The sequence below is a fragment of the Dysidea avara genome, chromosome 12, assembly GCF_963678975.1.
Source record: "Dysidea avara chromosome 12, odDysAvar1.4, whole genome shotgun sequence".
In the NCBI taxonomy this organism is placed as follows: domain Eukaryota; kingdom Metazoa; phylum Porifera; class Demospongiae; order Dictyoceratida; family Dysideidae; genus Dysidea; species Dysidea avara.
In genome coordinates, this window is record NC_089283.1 from 25860810 (window position 1) to 25878844 (window position 18035).

Here is an 18035-nt window from a genome sequence, read left to right on the forward strand (position 1 = left end):
ATTCACAATACACGGAGATATACGGAATATCGTAATCTTATTGTATACTCCCAAGCTATTAAAAATGTGGAGAACGCTGTTATTGTGTTTGACGCTGTTAACTGTTGTCAATGCTTTCTACTTGCCGGGGCTAGCACCTACCAAATTTTGCACCGAGGAAGAAGTAAAGACTTTAGATGACAAAGACTGCAAGGTAATGCACATGTTCTATTTAATGCCCAGTCACTATTTTTCACTATTAGACCGAGGTGTTCGTACACGTTAACAAATTAGACTCCGTTGTGCAGATCTTACCCTATGAGTACTCCAGGTAGACGCTAGTAAATGATGAGTGCGCCTTAATATCAGTGTGTTGTGTAGTTTTGATTTCTGTCAGCCAGACAAGGAGAGTGATGACCATGACCCGGTAGAGAATCTTGGCCAGGTGGTGTTTGGGGAAAGGTTGAGAGCCTCTCCATATAAGGTAACCCATTTGCAGTATATAACTACATTGAATCATAGCAAGAGTTCATAATATACATACTGAGGAGAATATCCTACTCTCATATACCCCTGTAGAAGGGCGTATCGTGAAGTTATGACGTAACACTTCTGAGTTCGCCCGTATAATTAATGATGTCATTAGTTGAATATGATATCGATTGAATGCATGCCTAACAATGCCACTAGCAGCCAAATTAACTCCAGCTCTAAGCGTTTCTCACCGAACTATAATCGTTCATGGGTTAAGACCGCTTTGTAGGCATTTCTTGCTAGGCCATTCACGAATACGGCTATCATGAGCGTCACGAGTGTGAAATGGTGCTAATGATTCTTGCACTTTTACGGCTGCTCATACATCACAAACCACAACATCTTGTCATTACGTCATAACTTCACGATACACCCTTCTACAGGGGTATATGCCTCAGTATATATATTATGAACTCTTGATCGTAGATATTATATATAGTACGTACCTGGGATTGTGTACCGATTTTGTTAACACTTATCAACACGCCATGGTGTACTTCAAAATAAGTGACATATTTAGTCATTTAACAAGAGCTGAAGTCCCCAAACTCCTTCCGAGCAACACGAAGCAGATGCCACTGTTGTACCACTCATCTCCTGCCGATTTACTGGCTTTGACACTTAGCTGATCAGGATCTGTCCTAGCCATTGGAACTGTAGAGGGTAGCAGATATGATGTTGTTGAACTTCAGTACCATGCTGCCTAGTACAACACTTGCACAGTACACTACAAACGAAAAGCATTATTTAATGAATACAATGCGAGTTGTTCCTTTGAATCCGGGTACGTAGTATATGATATATGTGATTGCATTGAGATGGGACAAAGTGTTGATATCACGATACATGCTCTATGTCAGATTTTCTTAAAAGGCAGAAGAATCTTATAACTCTGTAGCAATACTTAGTTTCGCATAGGCAGACTGGTTTTTTCTTGGACGGGGCTATTCGTCCGGTTCCATAGGTAATATATAGTAGAAAACTTGGACAAAAAGGTTGGCAAAATGGGGAAAAAAACCAAAAAAAACCAGGGCTCAAACCTGGACAACTGGTATGAAAGGCCAGTGTGGCACTAACTGCTACCGCTGCTAGCTACCCAGCTCTCTTACTTTTCTATCTTGTTATTGTGATTCAACAAGTAACCTGTATATAGTAAGAAGACTGGGTGAAGAAGAAACCAAAGCCCAACCTCAAGTTTGCCTGTTAACCATAATGATGTCCTTCACTGTCTGTATGAAGGTAAGTGAGTTTGAGGTGAGCTAGGGTTGGCCCTACTTTGCCGGGACGCTCCCTTTGCTCACTCCAACTCTAGCTCGCCTTGAACTCACAACTAGTATGTTTAATACTTGAGTTATGATGGGTGAGTGCAGGACAAGTAGCCTGTATAAGTTGGCATCTGGAACTGGATGAATAGCCACTTGCTACGTTTTTTTCTTTGTGTAGGCACAGGGGAAAGGGTCAGGTACATTTATGTTAACGAGTTCTGTTCTGTTCTGTACCATTGCAGTTGGGATGAATATTGATTGCTGCTGATTGGCAAAAACCTAAATGTCTCAGATCTGTTAAAAACATCAGCATGTAGTAATCAAGCTATACCTTTGTCTTGTGTTCTGAAAGACCAAGGCTATTCATTTTGGTTGTTAGATCACTGCATGGCATTCTTGTATTAATACATTGAACAGCAAACATGATGTCTTTTAACAAGTCTAGGTAGTATAGAGCTTTACCAATCAGTAGCAATCAACATTAATTTTATCCCACTTTTTCTTTTGAAAAAAGGGTCTTTCACAGCTGTGTTAAGAATTCTGTGCAACATTCCACAGCCAGTATGGCTACATGAGACCACTCAATAAATTGATTGCAAATATCATCTGCATTTCAGCAATTTCAAAACTACCTACACCAAACACAGCTACATACAGTGGAACCTCAGTTATCCAAAACCCTTGGGACCAAGGATGGTCCATAAGTCTGAAAAGTCCATATCTCTGAGATTGTATAAACAACATTTTAAAAAATATCCGGAAGTATTTTCAACTACCCTAATAGAACAGTCACTACTCTGGTAGAGCAGTCATTTCCGTAGTTCGGTTAACTGAGAATCCAGATAAGTAGGGTCCGGATAACTGAAGTTTCACTGTATGTTGAAATATTGTTGTCACTCCTATCACTATTGTTGGCTACAGTAATTGTGGCCTACCTGACCACTAAATAAGACCAGGTGTTTATAAAAGTCTGAGGCAGTGTGGTATATTGATGTCCTGAGATATGGTGATGTATTGATGTGTGGTCTTGTGAGGTTACAGACCCTTTAGAAGATGGTTAAAAAATGAATAAAATCTGCTTAAGCTGTTTCCATTTATAGCTATGATCAGAACACCTTCCTGTTTGGTGTACATGAGTATGGTGATCTTCTAGTAATGTGTTTCTTGTACATATTAACCATATTAATACTTCCATGTTACGAGGGGTGCTAGTGTGGGCTCTACTGTACCTGATTGAAGCTTGATGTTGTCACATTGTTTTATTGTTACAGATCATGTACAAGAAGAACATTACTGATGAGAAATTGTGTACAAAGACTTACAAGAGAGTTGATGATACTAAACTGAAGTTCCTCCGAGATCGTATCCATGAAGCTTACATGCACCAATGGTGGGTGTTATTTAGAATACATTTTGAAACATGCTGAAGCAGAGGGGGTTGGACATGCTCACGTGAGCGCATATATTTTGTATTGAAAGTTAACCGAGCGCTCACCAAAGTTTTCACAGATACCATTCGAGAGTGCACTTCAAGTTTAGTCTATTCAGCCAGTCTACCCCACTACTCCAGGCACGTAAATTGCTTTTGAAATCTACGGGGATCATGTGTGTAAGCGTTTGAAGGTGGAATCGATGTGTAATACTATAGGAATGGCCTTATATGTACATGTATTTTAGCACAATAATTGTTAAAGAAAGCAATATGCATGCTAACAAAGCCTCTCAGGGTATTGAAAAAGAAAAGTAGACGCCGCTAGCTTGGCCTCACAGAGAATCGAATAGAGAATTAGAAACTTGCACACTTGTTTTGCAATAAGAATTTGCTGTTCATCTTAAGAAGCACAAGGTAACGTGTTGTGGATATTGCTAAATGTTTTTTCTATCACTTACTCCTCGTCACACATTAAAAATATGCAATTAACAGTAATAAATTTCAGAAGTGCTTATATCGTGTTCAACCTCCTGTGACACTGAAGTGTCCTTATTAGTGGGAAAGGAGATTTAGTGGAATAGCAGAAACTGTGGAATTGACCAAGCGGGACCATTCAACACCAATTGTTCTACAATTCAGAATGTGGTAATCAGTCACATCAGTTAAAGAGCATTCTAGAATACTCTTATCATGTTGGTAGCTACAGTAGCTATAAGGAGCTTCTAGTAACATACATTTCAAAATACAGTGTGTTAATTGGAAAGTGATGATCAATGAGGCTCGAGATAAAACTACATAAAACTATCTATGTAGCTGTATTTATATTTGTGACAGTGAGTAGCTATCTAGTAACGGGTGTTCTAAGGCTGTCCATAATCTGTAAACAACGATTCTATTCTTTTCGCCACTCGCTAAATCTCCTTTCTCCTTATTAGTGAGGTGTCCTGATTATTGATGCCTAATCTGGTGTATAGTGTGTTATGTTTGTTATTCCCCCCTAGGGTGATTGATAACATGCCGGTGACATGGTGTTACACTGTTGCCAATAGTGACCAACCTTTCTGTACCACAAGATTTCCAGTTGGTTGTTATGTGACTCATTCGGGGAAACCCCATGATGCCTGCTTCTTATCAGTGAGTTATCACTTCTGCTGTTGTCACCATGGTAACCACTATTGTATTATAGGCACAACTGAGTGAGAGAGATGCTACATATGTGTTCAACCATGTCAAGATTATGATAGCATATCATAAGGGAGAACAAGGAGAGGCTGATCGGTTGTTAAGGGCACAAGTGCAAGTTGCTAGGTGAGTGTGATGAAATTTCAAATTGTTGTGGAGTAATATTGAAAGTTGCCTGGCCTTTTCTTGTGTTTCAGAGGAGGAGGAGGAGATTTATCACATATCACAACCCTGTGAAGTGTGATTAACTACCAAATATTATGGTACCAGGTGTTAAGGCTTGTTTGTTAGGAAAATTATGTGTTGTGTTGAGAAGGTTGCTAGGACAACTGTGGCATGGATTTACGTTTTGTTCTTTAAATTATTTGTAGGTGTTGTGTTGACTAGTACAACAGTTTTTTGAATTTAATTTTGATGTGTACATGAACAACTTCCTCGTTCAATGTATTATGCTAACATAAAGTGTTGTGTGTCATAGTGTCACATAAATGGTCATGTCCACTCCTTGCATACTGTAAACCAGAAAAAAATTCTTGTCAAAATTTTTTTTGTCGCTGGCTGTATTGATGACAATTAAAATGATGAATTATTTTTAACTATATACAAATAATTTGCACATACAAATAGCTATTAACATAGAGCTACCGTATAGTAAAAAACTTTGGCGGTAAAAAACTTTGACGAATTTGGCGAATAGCGTTCAATTCACCAACATTTTTTTCGCCAATTATTTTACGAGCACATTGAGTAACTAGAACTTGAGATGAAGGCTAGTTCGTACCACCACGCAATAAAGATCGAGCTGACTTATGAGATCATTCCTAGGAATTTGTCCCACTGTTCAGTGTAAGCACTCCTTGGGATAGAATTTCCAGCCGGCTTCCCGGCCGTTCGCATGTCAGCTAGTTCATCATCTCGCGATGGATTTGGCCAAATGCTTTGATATACGTGATAACCTCTGCTACTGGAGTTCACTGGAAAAGTAAATACGGTCGCTCTCTGAATCGAAGGAGATAGCCACGAAGCACGCGCCTTTGCTACCACGTTGCTAGATCGGTAGCTACCTATACACTTACTACACTACTTAACTGATGAGTTGACACCTTGTTGTTTAATATCCTTACGTACCGTACAGTAAACTTTTTGGCGGTAATAACTTTGGCGAGTATTATTTCAATCGCCAAAGTTTTTTCCGCCAATTTTTTCAACAGAAGGATTTCGTCACACTTTTTTACCGCCAAAGTTTTTTACTATACGGTAGTTATTCCGTCAAAAAATTTTTGTCGATTATGCTAGCAACAAAAATATGCTGCATCAAAATTTTAATAGACAAAAATTTCCTTGACTTACGGTAATTTGCCACATGGATCTGTCATCTTTTGCCACCTTCAAATGTGAAAAAATATTGCTAGCTGCTGCGTTGGCTAAGTCAGTTAGCTGTAGCTAATAATTATTTTATATGCGTATGTTTGAAGAGTGGTTAGCAAACAAGTTACCTAAAATAACTAACCTGCCCTATCCTTGAAATTCAACAGACACAGGTCTCACCAATATATTGTACATTCAGTGGAGCAATAGCTACAACTTGTTGTTTAAATATTTGATTGAATAAGTAGTCCAGTAGTCCAGTGATTGTGTAAATACTTGTCCTTATTTGTGGAGTGTTGACTGCTGATCAGGGGAATCTCCTACTTCTTGTTGTATAGCTGTGAGAAATACCCTTGTAGTAAGAGTAGCAAGGGGATGAAGATCCCAACCAAGAAGGATGACCCTATGGAGATCATCTACTCCTACAGTGTAGAGTTTGTTGTAAGTGACAATAGAGTATTGTATCACTAATTTGTGTGTGTAGTATAGTAATAATGAGCTATCTATTGTATCACTAGTGTGTGTGTAGTATAGTAATAATGAGCTATCTATTGTATCACTAGTGTGTGTGTAGTATAGTAATAATGAGCTATCTATTGTATCACTAGTGTGTGTGTAGTATAGTCATAATGAGCTATCTAACACTCTTGTGTTATCATTCAATCAGTAAAGTGTTCAGAGATGAGTTGGTCCTGTGCAATTGTATAATCCTTATTTTAAAGGATGTCACACAAATTTTCTATATTTTTGAGTCTTGTTACCAATGGCGATTGATATTCAAAGACTGGTATTGTGAGTAGGGTTGGGAGGTATTGAAAATTTCCTCCCACGGTTATTGTGGAGCTCATTATCACGATTATTGCAAATATCACGGTATTGAAATGAACTATAGCAAGTACACTCAAAATAGTTTACATAGTATATTTACATGGTGAAGATTGTTTACCAGCTACCACAACCGCAAGGAGTTTGGAAAAACCAGCCTAACTTATAGAGCAAGGAGTGCATATAAAATTTTGAATGAGACACAGCTAGTTTCTGTGTATATAGCTAGCAGATAATTTACTATGGCTTACTAATGTGAAGCCAGAATTTTTATCCCACAATCACAGTAATGCTGAACCCGGTACACTTGCCTCCTGTAGTAGTGCATGAGTTAGGCTTGTTTGCTAGTATTATACAAGGAGGCTGAAATACTGATTGACAAGTATAGTATGGCGTTGTTAACAGGTGTAAGTGTGTAGTTGCAGCTGTATTCCCGCTATGATATTATGGTGGTTATTCAAAAATAAGGTGGTATATATTAGTTATTGCCAGCTGTAACATTCCCCAACCCTTATTGTGTGTAATTGTCATGTGATGTACACATTAGGAGGAGCATTAGTATCTGTTCCTAGCTTGTACTAACACACTGTGTTTAGTGTTACACTGATATAAGTTCTTATATACAATTACTCCACAGGAACTTGAAGGAGTAAGATGGGCATCACGCTGGGATTACATACTCAACTCACTACCTCATACTAACATTCAGTGGTTTAGTCTCCTTAACTCCATTGTCATAACCATCTTCCTGTCTGCCATGGTTGCCATGGTATTACTGAGGTCACTACATCGTGACATCATGCGTTACAATCAAGCCGAGTCAGCGGTGAGTGAAAGTATATAATCTTCAGTGACCTCAACACAATACCTGTCATGTAATGTGGAGGAGAGATTGTTTTTGCTGTAAACAAATCAACTAACTTCATGTACTGTATCACATGATCCTCCCACACTATTACACAAGGTTTATACAATCGATTTCGGGTTGCTTGCGAATGCAATTGAACGATTCGTACACGTGATTTTCAAACGTGATCATGTGGATGTTTACGTGCAGTGCTTTAATGTGTTGAATAACTACCTCACTATGCTCCTGGCATTGTCTAACAATCTAAGAAGACGAAAAATGTAGTCGCGTTATTAAAAGGAGCTCGCTTGAAAGAAAACAGCTCACGTGTTCGAGCAATCACGTGTGCGAATTGTTCAAATGCATTCGCAAGCAACTTGAAATCGACTGTATGTGAGGTACAAATTAGCAGTAAAAGTACCTCTGACAGGATTTTTTGTGTTTATCAATTTTCAAGACACAGATAAGCCATTTTATCCATATCACACTACTATCGTAGATACAAATCGCGCTCTATGAAATCCAAACGGTTTTTGCAAATGCTGTTCACTTAATAAGTTTGACCTCATCATGAAACCTGCTGGTGTATTAATTTATTAGAATACAATAGAATCTCTTTATAATGGACACACACTTGTAGTCAGACCAAGTCTTTGTCCTTATCACGAGAGGTTTTTCTATAGTTTGAATTTATGTTTTAATTTACAGGAGGATATTCAAGAAGACTTTGGCTGGAAGCTAGTTCATGGTGATGTGTTTCGTCCTCCCACTAACATCATGTTACTATCAGTATCAGCTGGTACTGGTGTCCAGATCTGTATCATGACTCTTGTGTCACTGTTGTTTGCTTGTCTCGGCTTCTTGTCACCCCCTAACCGAGGGGCTCTCATGACTACAGTACTAGTCCTGTATGTGTTCCTAGGAGTAGTGTCAGGGTATGTGTCAGCTAGGCTGTATAAGACGATGGGTGGACTACGCTGGAAGAGCAACGTGTTGACTACAGCATTCCTGTTTCCTGGAATTATTTTTGGAATATTCTTCTTTCTCAACCTGGTGCTCTGGTCCTATAACTCTGCAGCTGCTATCCCCTTCACTACACTACTAGCACTACTATGTCTATGGTGAGTAACTGTGTGTTATGTTGAGTGATACCTTAGGAAACACAAGTAATGTATTTGCTGCGTTTATCTTGTAAAGGTGATGTCTGTTAAGAGCAGTTATTACTACAATTGTCCATATTTCAATCCCTTGTATTGGACTGTCTTGGGGTATCAGGTCAAAGTGTTAACTGTTTCAATAGTGTATTTTACTATTAGGTTTGGTATTTCCGTGCCTTCGACATTCTTTGGAGCTTTCTTTGGCTTCCGTAGAGATGTAAGCACATTGTGTTACCGAGTTTGCTGTTGCTATGGTGATCCATGTTTGTGTAGCCAATTAGCCAGCCAGTTCGCACCAATCAGATTCCACGAGAAATCCCGGAGCAGACATGGATGACACACCCCTTTATTAGCTCACTGATGGGTGGGGCTCTACCTTTTGGTTGCATCTTCATACAATTGTTCTTCATTCTCAATAGTATATGGTGAGCCTGTCTGTACGTGTGTATGGTAATATAGTTTGGTAGTCTGTATGTGTGTATGTGTATCTGTCTCTGTGTGAGTCTGTCTGTATGTTCTGTCTGTACATGTGTAGACGTGTTAATGATGTAATGTTTCAGGTCAGGTCAGATGTACTACATGTTTGGCTTCATCTTCCTCGCCTTCATAATCCTTGCTGTCACCTGTTGTGAGACTGCCATCTTACTCTGCTACTTTCACCTCTGCAGTGAGGTAGGCGTGGCTACTATTGTGGGTGTGACTATTACTGCTATTATACAGGACTATCGATGGTGGTGGAGATCATTCTTCAGTAGTGGCTCCACAGCTCTCTATTTGTTCCTGTTTACAATACATTACTTCTACTACAAGCTCAGCATTCAAGGAATGGCCTCATCCATCCTCTACTTTGGCTACACCTTCATCATGGTGTTGTTATTCTTTGTGTTAACTGGTTAGTGATCACATGAGCTGATACCTCAAGATAGTTTAGTAACTATTTAATAACACAACGGATTGAAATTTGGATAATAATTGATCTGTTAAAATGGTCTTGAAGGTTTTTAGATACAACAGTTTAGTGATAAATTTCCTATTGAAAAATGTAGTGCTCTTCCCAAGTATATTATTTGATAAACCAAATGTTTACTCTTCTTTGTCTGAAGTTGAATTTGTTTACATGTTTGTTTTTAAACTGTTTTATGAGGTAACAGCTCAACTTAATATAGTACTAACTACATGTTGGTTGTGTTGCTGTATTTCGTGGAATACGGAAGAGCAGAATAAGCAAAAATGAAATTCTAGTCCTTTTACTATTATTATACCCTCTACAGTATTTATAGCCTACACTCCTCACCTTGTGGCCACTCTGATCAACACAATCAAGATGGCAGAGTAATCCTCAAGGTGATCTTTAAATAGGAGTGCAAAACTATCCACTCGATAACTATTTAACTAAGCTATACTACTTTCAGATATACTTCACCGCACAATCGCTACAAAACTATACGTACCTATGACACCCCCTTGCTTTCAGATGGCAACATACTGACAGCCAACTTCACTGAATACATGGGAGCCCTCCACATTTGAGTCTCTTAGTTGGTAATAATTTCTTCCTAGTATACATTATTCTCAGTTAGTCCTCCTGTTGATGGTGAGTAACTTCAGACTTGGCTTTTACTCCAATATATTTTAACGATTGTGACATTTTGCTACTTTCACAATTGTAGGATGCAACATATCACAATTATGATAACTATCACAATGTTATACCTCACATGTATCAGCATCGTGCATGCACAACTTTGTATGAATTATACTTAATACAAGGTGAAATTGTGTACGGCCATAGACAGTTACAGTTTAATACAAACGATACAATATAATAGTATCCTTAGAATTCAACAGTTTCTAACAGGTAAGCTTTAAACTATGTAGTAAGATTTGTTCATACAATGAACGTATCAGGATTATTTTCTAGATAGTGTTCTTCTACAACAGTATGTGCCACCATTTTGAATATACTAACACACATTTGCATGTGATGTCACAACATCACAATTTATACCACATATCAACATCACGATGTTCATGATTAATCCCACAATCAATATAATCTCCCAGCCCTAGACATCACGTTCCCTCAACATGTGATACATACACAAAACACTTATCATGTAAATATACATTAGCTATTGATAGTTTGTGGTGACACATGTATAACATGACCACTCAACTTTATCACAGCTGCTGCCTTGTATTATGTCTGAACCAACTGAGCCAACAGTTCTTCACCATTTCCACCATGTATCATATGAGCAATTGATTTACTACTTCAGCATTAATGTGATGTGACCCTCTAAAGTATTACAGAGTCGTGCCACTGTGCAAGTAGCTACTGAGAGCTCAAGGCTGTAAGATTTGGTGTGTTTTTAAAAATTCCGCTTCTGAAATGGAGTTTGTCTGAACCACCCCCCCTTGGCTATGCCCTTGTAACCCGTACAGCTGAAAGTGTAGATTAGCTTGGTTCTATAGAGTGGATAGTTTTGTGCTCCTATTTAAAGATCACCTCAAGGATTGCTCTACCGTCTTGATTGTGTTGATCAGAGTTTCCACAAGGAGTGTAGTTATAAATACTGTAGAGGGTATAATAATACAGTGGAACCTCTCTTAACAAACTCCCCAAATTAAGGACACAATAGAAAAAACCTGGACAAAGATTTTGGTACCAACAGGCCTGGTCTATACATTTTTTACCTCTGAAAGAGGTAAACCTCTATATTACAGTCCAAAAAATCTTGGTCCCACATTGTCCATTATAGAGAGGTTCCACTGTAGTATAAGGCTTAGAATTTCATTTTCACTTATTCCATTATCCCCATGCTCTTCTGTTATTTGTATTCCACAGAATACAACTTCCCCTGTCATTGTTGTTGTTATTATTGTTGTTGTTATTATTGTTGTTGTTAACAGGTTCATTTGGATTCCTAGCTTGTCTGTTGTTTGTGAGGAAGATCTACAGCATAGTGAAGATTGACTAGTAGTAATGATAATATCATGTTTGGTTACATATTTAATAACAACAGTTGTTAGTGTTATCATGTCTCTGGTGTAGTGACACTATTGGCCATGTTCTTCTTAACTCTCTTCCTTCTCTTTGGTCTACTACTCATCCATGACTGTCCTGTTGTTCTGTAAAGACATCACTTGTGTAACTATCTGTAATGGACAGTTTGGCGCAAACAATATCAACCCCATTTTTAGTAAGAAGTGGTCCTTTCAGAGGTAGCAGTGTGTGGAGCCATCTGTTGGGACCTATGCGAAGGGGCGGGCATAATTATAAGGTCACTTGTAATTTTGTTATGCGGAGAAATACTGACCATAACCGGCATACATAAATACGTCTGCTTGAGCAGCTAGGCACGTGCCCTCTAGTGTTGAGTGCACTGAATTTGAATTGAATTTGGTTTTAAACTCCTATATTCGGCATAGCCGTTCTTCCATATAGGAGGAGTATACACAGTACATACATACATATACATAATATACATACGCAGCACTTACGTACATACATACATACATGTATAGTATAATATGTTACATAATAATTATTACAAAAAAAAAAAAAAGATGCAAACTTTAAGTTTTAAAATCAGTAAGTAAATGGTGATGTAAAGTGGAAGTAAATTCTTGATAGTTATTGATATATAAATAGTTAGGTAATTGATTCCACCATTTAATTGTTTGTATTCTAAAATATCGTTGTGTACTTGATAAATGACATCTTTCAGTGTTAGCATAAGTTGTGGGGTGCCGTGTGTTGTGATTATGAAGTGAACCAAATAAAATAGGAGGATCTAGAGGAATAACATTGTCCTGAGAATAGTGATAATGGTGCATAGCACAGAGACAACGATAACAAGTATGATTTTTAGTTGGTAGCCATGATAAGTTGTTACGATACTTAGATACATGATCATACTTACGTAAAGAGTAAACTATACGTATGCCCCAGTTCTGCAGACGTTGTAATCTATCTACTAAGTTCTGTGTGAGTGATGGTCCCCACACTGGGAGTGCATAATCTAGATGTGATATTACAAACGAGTTAATAAGCATTTTAATGATGGTAGTTGAAAGTGATTTTCTATTAGAGTTAATCCAGAATAGGTAATAAGACATTTTTTTGCATACTTGAGATATCTGATCTCTCCAATTTAGCTTGCTATAAAACACAATTCCTAGATATTTCTGATTGCTAACTTCTTTTAAAACATCATTGTCGATAGAAAACACTGGAGGTGATTCATCATCACTAACAGATTTTGGCTAGAACCACATTACATTACATTTCTTCACATTTAACTTCATCTTGTTTTCTGAAATAAAACATGATATTAACTGCAAATTCTCACACATTTGCCTTTGAACATCTGAATAATTGATACCAGAACAAATTACAGCTGTATCATCAGCAAATTGCAGGAGAATACCATGTTTAACATATAAGGACATTTCATTCATATACACTAAGCAGCCTCTATTAAAGCGTATGTAACCATAGTGCATCCTCTGGGTATGTAAAACTATAGTCATAAAGCAATATAGGGTCCACAAACCGAAAAAACAACTTTTACTAATCGATCCCCCTACCACGGTGGGATATTCATCGTAGCAAGATACACGGATGCACGATTGTTGTCTTCACAGAAATAACGTAAAATTTATTAAAATTTCATGCTCCACTGATGTCAGCAACACTAGAGGTTATCACATGAAGCTTTTTAAATCTCACACCAGACTAAATGCTCGATCTAACTTTTTTTTACCCAACGTTTCATTAACAGCTGGAATAGTTTACCTCAGGAAGTAGTCTCAGCTCATACTATCACTTCCTTCAAGTCGGAGTTAGATGACTGTTGGTCTAGTTCAGGATATGGATATGAACAAAGGCTTACAGCCTAACTCTACATGATTGTTTGTACTGTGTGTATATCCATACAATTAATAATAATAATAGTGAATAATAAATGGATGAAACTTGCAGATCTTATCTAGAATTGTTGTAGTTAAAAGTTACACAGAGCAATAAGTAAATGATTTGTTTGATTCCCAGCACAGGGCTGCTTTCTTTCAAAAGTCACAAAAGAAAGCACGATTTTTCAAATTCAAGGAGCAGCACTTCTGATGCCACACTGATCACCTAAAGCATAAGCTGGGAAAGCCTAAGTAGTTTATACAACTGACAGTTTGATTGTGGGATGTCTTTTTTGGCAAAACTGGCCCTTGGAGCACATTAACCTGAATTCATACTCATGTATGAGAGTCAACTTGGCTGCTCAAATATGAAGCCTTTATGATTATAATATGATTATGTACAATATGTAGGTACTTAGTAAGTCCATCACAGATTGTTTGGATTACTACTCTGAAGCTGATACAATTGAGACACAGAGATTTGTAAGGAGGCTTGACAGATTCTTTGATATGATGAACTCACACAACTTGGAAGAGAAATTTTACAAAAAGAAACAATTTGAAAGCAAACAGGAAAATTGATGACACACGTTTTGAGGTATACAAAATGAATACACAAAATAATATAATTTGCTTGAAAATTTAGCTTCATTTTTGACACTTTGAGCAATCCTGCCTTGTTTACCTTTACAATACATTCCTTTGTATAGTCATAAAATGATGATTCTGGGCCATCTATTTCCATCTTGTTCAAGCCTTCAATAAATCTAACAGATTTTTCATCAGAAACCTGTAAACATTTTCTTGAGATTCATTGCAACATATCCACATGTGTACCTTAAAATATTTTCCTCATCTTTGGACATGGTTCATTTACGGTCACCAGAGTGGTATCTAAAGAGAAGCTCCACTTAATAATTTGTTCCAGCACTGTTTCATTCACTAGCTCTGTTAACATGGGCTCATCTACACAACCACTATATTGTTCATTTGGTACAGAAATTCACACCATAGTTTAGGTAATACAGTGGCCCGCTGGTGAGAGCATTGCATCCACATTCTCTCTCTCTCACAATTTTGTCATTGTCATACATAGGCTCTGTATGTTTTAATGGAGAACACAATTGCTGGTAAAGCCTTGACGCAAACTCTTTAAATGATTCTTGTGATCCTGGTGTCTGCAAGCTTGACACTAGGTCATTGGACAGTCACTTGATATTAATGGCTCCTGCTGAGTTTATCTGGAGCTCTTTCTACTGGTGAACATTAACTATAACACTATAAACTACACTGACTCGTTATTCTAATGTAGTGGTAGGCATGCCCCCCCCAAATGTGACAATGCCATGAAATATCAAACTAGCAAAACAACAGTGAAATATACACTATACATTTCCTAGTCACTAGCTAGTCTTCAACAACTACATTGGTTAGTTACTGCAGTGAAAACTGAACTGTAACAAGGATGGGTAAATATTTTAATAGGCATCTCCAATCCATGGTTCGTATATTATCTATGCTCTAATAGAGCAGTCAGTGCGATACTCTAATAGAACAGTCAACCCAATAACTCTAATAGAACAGTCAACCCAACAACTCTAATACAACAGTCAACCCAATAACTCTAATACAACAGTCAACCCAACAACTCTAATACAACAGTCAACCCAATAACTCTAATACAACAGTCAACCCAACAACTCTAATACAACAGTCAACCCAATAACTCTAATAGAACAGTCAACCCAATAACTCTAATACAACAGTCAACCCAACAACTCTAATACAACAGTCAACCCAATAACTCTAATACAACAGTCAACCCAACAACTCTAATACAACAGTCAACCCAATAACTCTAATAGAACAGTCAACTATAGGTTTCAGTTATTCTGTTTCCACGTCCACCGCTAGGGTCCGCAATCCGAAAAATCAACTTTTACAAATCGATCCCCCTACCATTGTGGGATGTTCATTGTGGTATCCCATTGCAAGATTCACCATGAAACCGGAGGCACGATTGTTATTTTCACAGAAATATCGTTAGTATTTCGTGAGATGCAAATGATATTACTTTTAAAATTTCGTGCTCCACACAAAGAACAGGATAGAACTTGCTGCTTAGCTAGATATTATCTAGAGTTAATGTAGTTAAAAAGTACGCACAGTAATAAGCAAATGATTCACTGGGCTCCCGGCACAGGGTCGCTTTCTCTCAAAAAGCAGAAAACGAAACACAAATTTTCGAATTCAAACTGCTCTACCAGCCAAGACAAGAAAAGCCAACTCTTCCTCATAGTGATGTGATAAGGTTGGATGCATAGTCTGTCTATGCTGTTAGTCTGGATAGGATCTGAGACTTCTCACCATTTGGGTGAAGAACGTCAAAATTTTCGTGCGTCATTTCAAGGGATTCTCTCAATGGTACCAAAGTGCTTTCCAGTACTTCTGATGCCACACTGGTCACTTAATTTTGTTTAGAATGATGATAAATGATGGATCAAAACGTTTGGTAGTAGTAGTAGTTGGTGTTTCTGTGATTTCATATGATGCAGTATACCAGCAGCTCACCAGGAGCTCCACCCAGCTCGAATCAAAAATGACAGATTATGTGCTTTTTTCGGTTTTTTTTGGATGTTTTGCAGCATGATGGTGATGTAGGGTGATCTAGTGAAGATTTGAAGCTGCTGTGGAGCATGAGAGGTGAAGTCAAATTTGGACGATTTTGCTGCCTCCCTTGATGCATAGCTTAAAACGAGGCGTGGAAGCCGTGGATGAAATAATAATTGATAACCGCTGCTACCAAACGTTCAGGGACATATTTTGCCATAGTTTTAGTTTATAATTGATGATTGTTGTGGCTGCAAAGGCGCTGGAAATGGCTAGAAAGCGCGACACAATTCTTTGATGCTGCAGAAAATTTTGACGTTCGTCACCCAGATGGTGAGAAGTCTCAGATCTTTTCCAAACTAACAGCATAGACAGACTATGCACCCAACCGTATCGAAACACTATGAGGAAGAGTTGGCTTCTCTTGCCCTGGGTGGTAGGGCAGTTTGAATTCGAAACGTCGTATCTCTTTGTCTGTTTTTTCAAAGAAAGCAACCCTGTGCCGGGCACCGAGCGAGTCATTTACTTATTTCTGTGAGTATTTTTCAACTACAACAACTCTGGATACCATTTGGCTAAGTAGCAAGTTTCATCCGGTCCTATGTGTGGAGCACGAAATTTTAAAAATAAATTTTGCATCTTGCGAAATACTGAAAACAATATTTCTGTGAAGACAACAATCATGCCTCCGGTTTCATGGTGGATCAAGCAATGGGATATTACAATGAACATCCCACAATGGTAGGGGGATTGATTTGTAGAAGTTGATTTTTCGGATTGCGGACCCTACCACCGCTTGCAACTGGTCACTGTCAGTTCTAATAATCCATTATTCCGTATTCTTCCTGGTTATTCTTTCTGTACAGACTCAGTAAAAGCCATCTTGAAACAGTACAAGTGTCAGCTCACGTGTCAGCAGTGCTATCACGTTAGCACAAACTTCACGTTTGTGTTATTTTTGCAACTTAAAAGGGAAGAAATAAGCTTACATGCAGCATTTTATGGTTGTACCGGACAAATAATCACTTGAAAAGCTGCCAATCTTGTAATGAAATAATGCATGCAAGTACACAAGTATGCCCGAGAATTTATTTATAACTGTTTTCCTCTAACCAATTTCGTACACAATTACTGGCACCAGTACAAAAGTATTCAACTCACCAGTCAGGTTCTGAGTGAGGTTTTATGCTTCTCTGGTTCACGCTCCTCTTCACACGCCAGCACGCTTTTGATCATGCCGCACGAACGATTGATTTACAATAACTGGAGTGCAAGTGATTGATAAAAATCTTATTTTCGCGATATGCTTCTCATTGGTAGCAGATGACATCTTTGGGGTGGTGGTGGGATTTGATTTGTGCGCTCCATTAGGCGATTTGATGTATCTTATCATGTTGTGACGCGAGATGGTGTTGTGTCTATATTTTAATTGGTGAGTTATAATTAGAATATTACATTTGTTATATGATTTTATCATGTTAACTAAACCTCTATGTGGTCCCTTGTCGGCATATATCACTGTTGATATTGAAGTTCCTTGGATGGTGGCTTCTCATACGATTTATCCATAGTGCACATTTTGCTGTGGTGGCCTCCAGTGGTTGGATAGACATGTTATAGTGTGGATCTGTGAAGTGGTTGTGTAATGGGATTGAAGGTCCTTGTATTTTGGCTAGCTCATATAGATTAAGCTATCTGGTAACAAAGTGTTTCGCTAGTATAGCCTACAAATTGTTGGTGATGTTTCTTGCAAGTAATGAGATAAATGGTTGTATACAATCACTGGACTGGACTGGTGGACTGGACTCAGTTTTTTTTTTTGTTTGTTTTTCATTTTAGCACATATTTGGGCAACTGGTCGTAGCTATTGCTACATTGAATGTAAAATATGCAGGTGAATCTGTCTACTTGGCACTGTC

The 18035-nt window shown here is 38.1% G+C and overlaps 2 protein-coding genes and 1 long non-coding RNA gene across 4 annotated transcripts in view; 2 read left to right on the forward strand and 1 right to left on the reverse strand.

Moving 5' to 3' along the window:
• The first annotated feature begins 8 nt into the window (after positions 1-8).
• Positions 9-11627, forward strand: LOC136241589 (transmembrane 9 superfamily member 2-like). The gene is made up of 14 exons (XM_066032820.1): positions 9-193; positions 243-310; positions 361-463; positions 3050-3168; positions 4212-4344; positions 4397-4518; positions 6099-6201; positions 7223-7411; positions 8141-8553; positions 8749-8806; positions 8863-9014; positions 9150-9261; positions 9310-9481; positions 11503-11627. Exons 1-14 carry the CDS (start codon positions 65-67, stop codon positions 11568-11570), a joined length of 1941 nt encoding a protein of 646 aa, XP_065888892.1. The 5' UTR covers positions 9-64; the 3' UTR covers positions 11571-11627.
• On the reverse strand, positions 11557-17572 carry LOC136241600 (uncharacterized). The gene is made up of 2 exons (XR_010694357.1): positions 17278-17572; positions 11557-11721 (listed from the first exon to the last, which is right to left on the reverse strand). It is a non-coding gene; the product is annotated as an uncharacterized lncRNA (long non-coding RNA).
• Positions 17263-18035, forward strand: part of LOC136241595 (transmembrane 9 superfamily member 2-like) — a 77606-nt gene continuing 76833 nt past the window's right edge. For both annotated transcript variants that reach the window (XM_066032831.1, XM_066032833.1), the window contains exon 1: positions 17263-17548. The gene's annotated coding sequence lies outside the window, so the exon portion shown is untranslated. The remainder of the gene's footprint in view (positions 17549-18035) is intronic.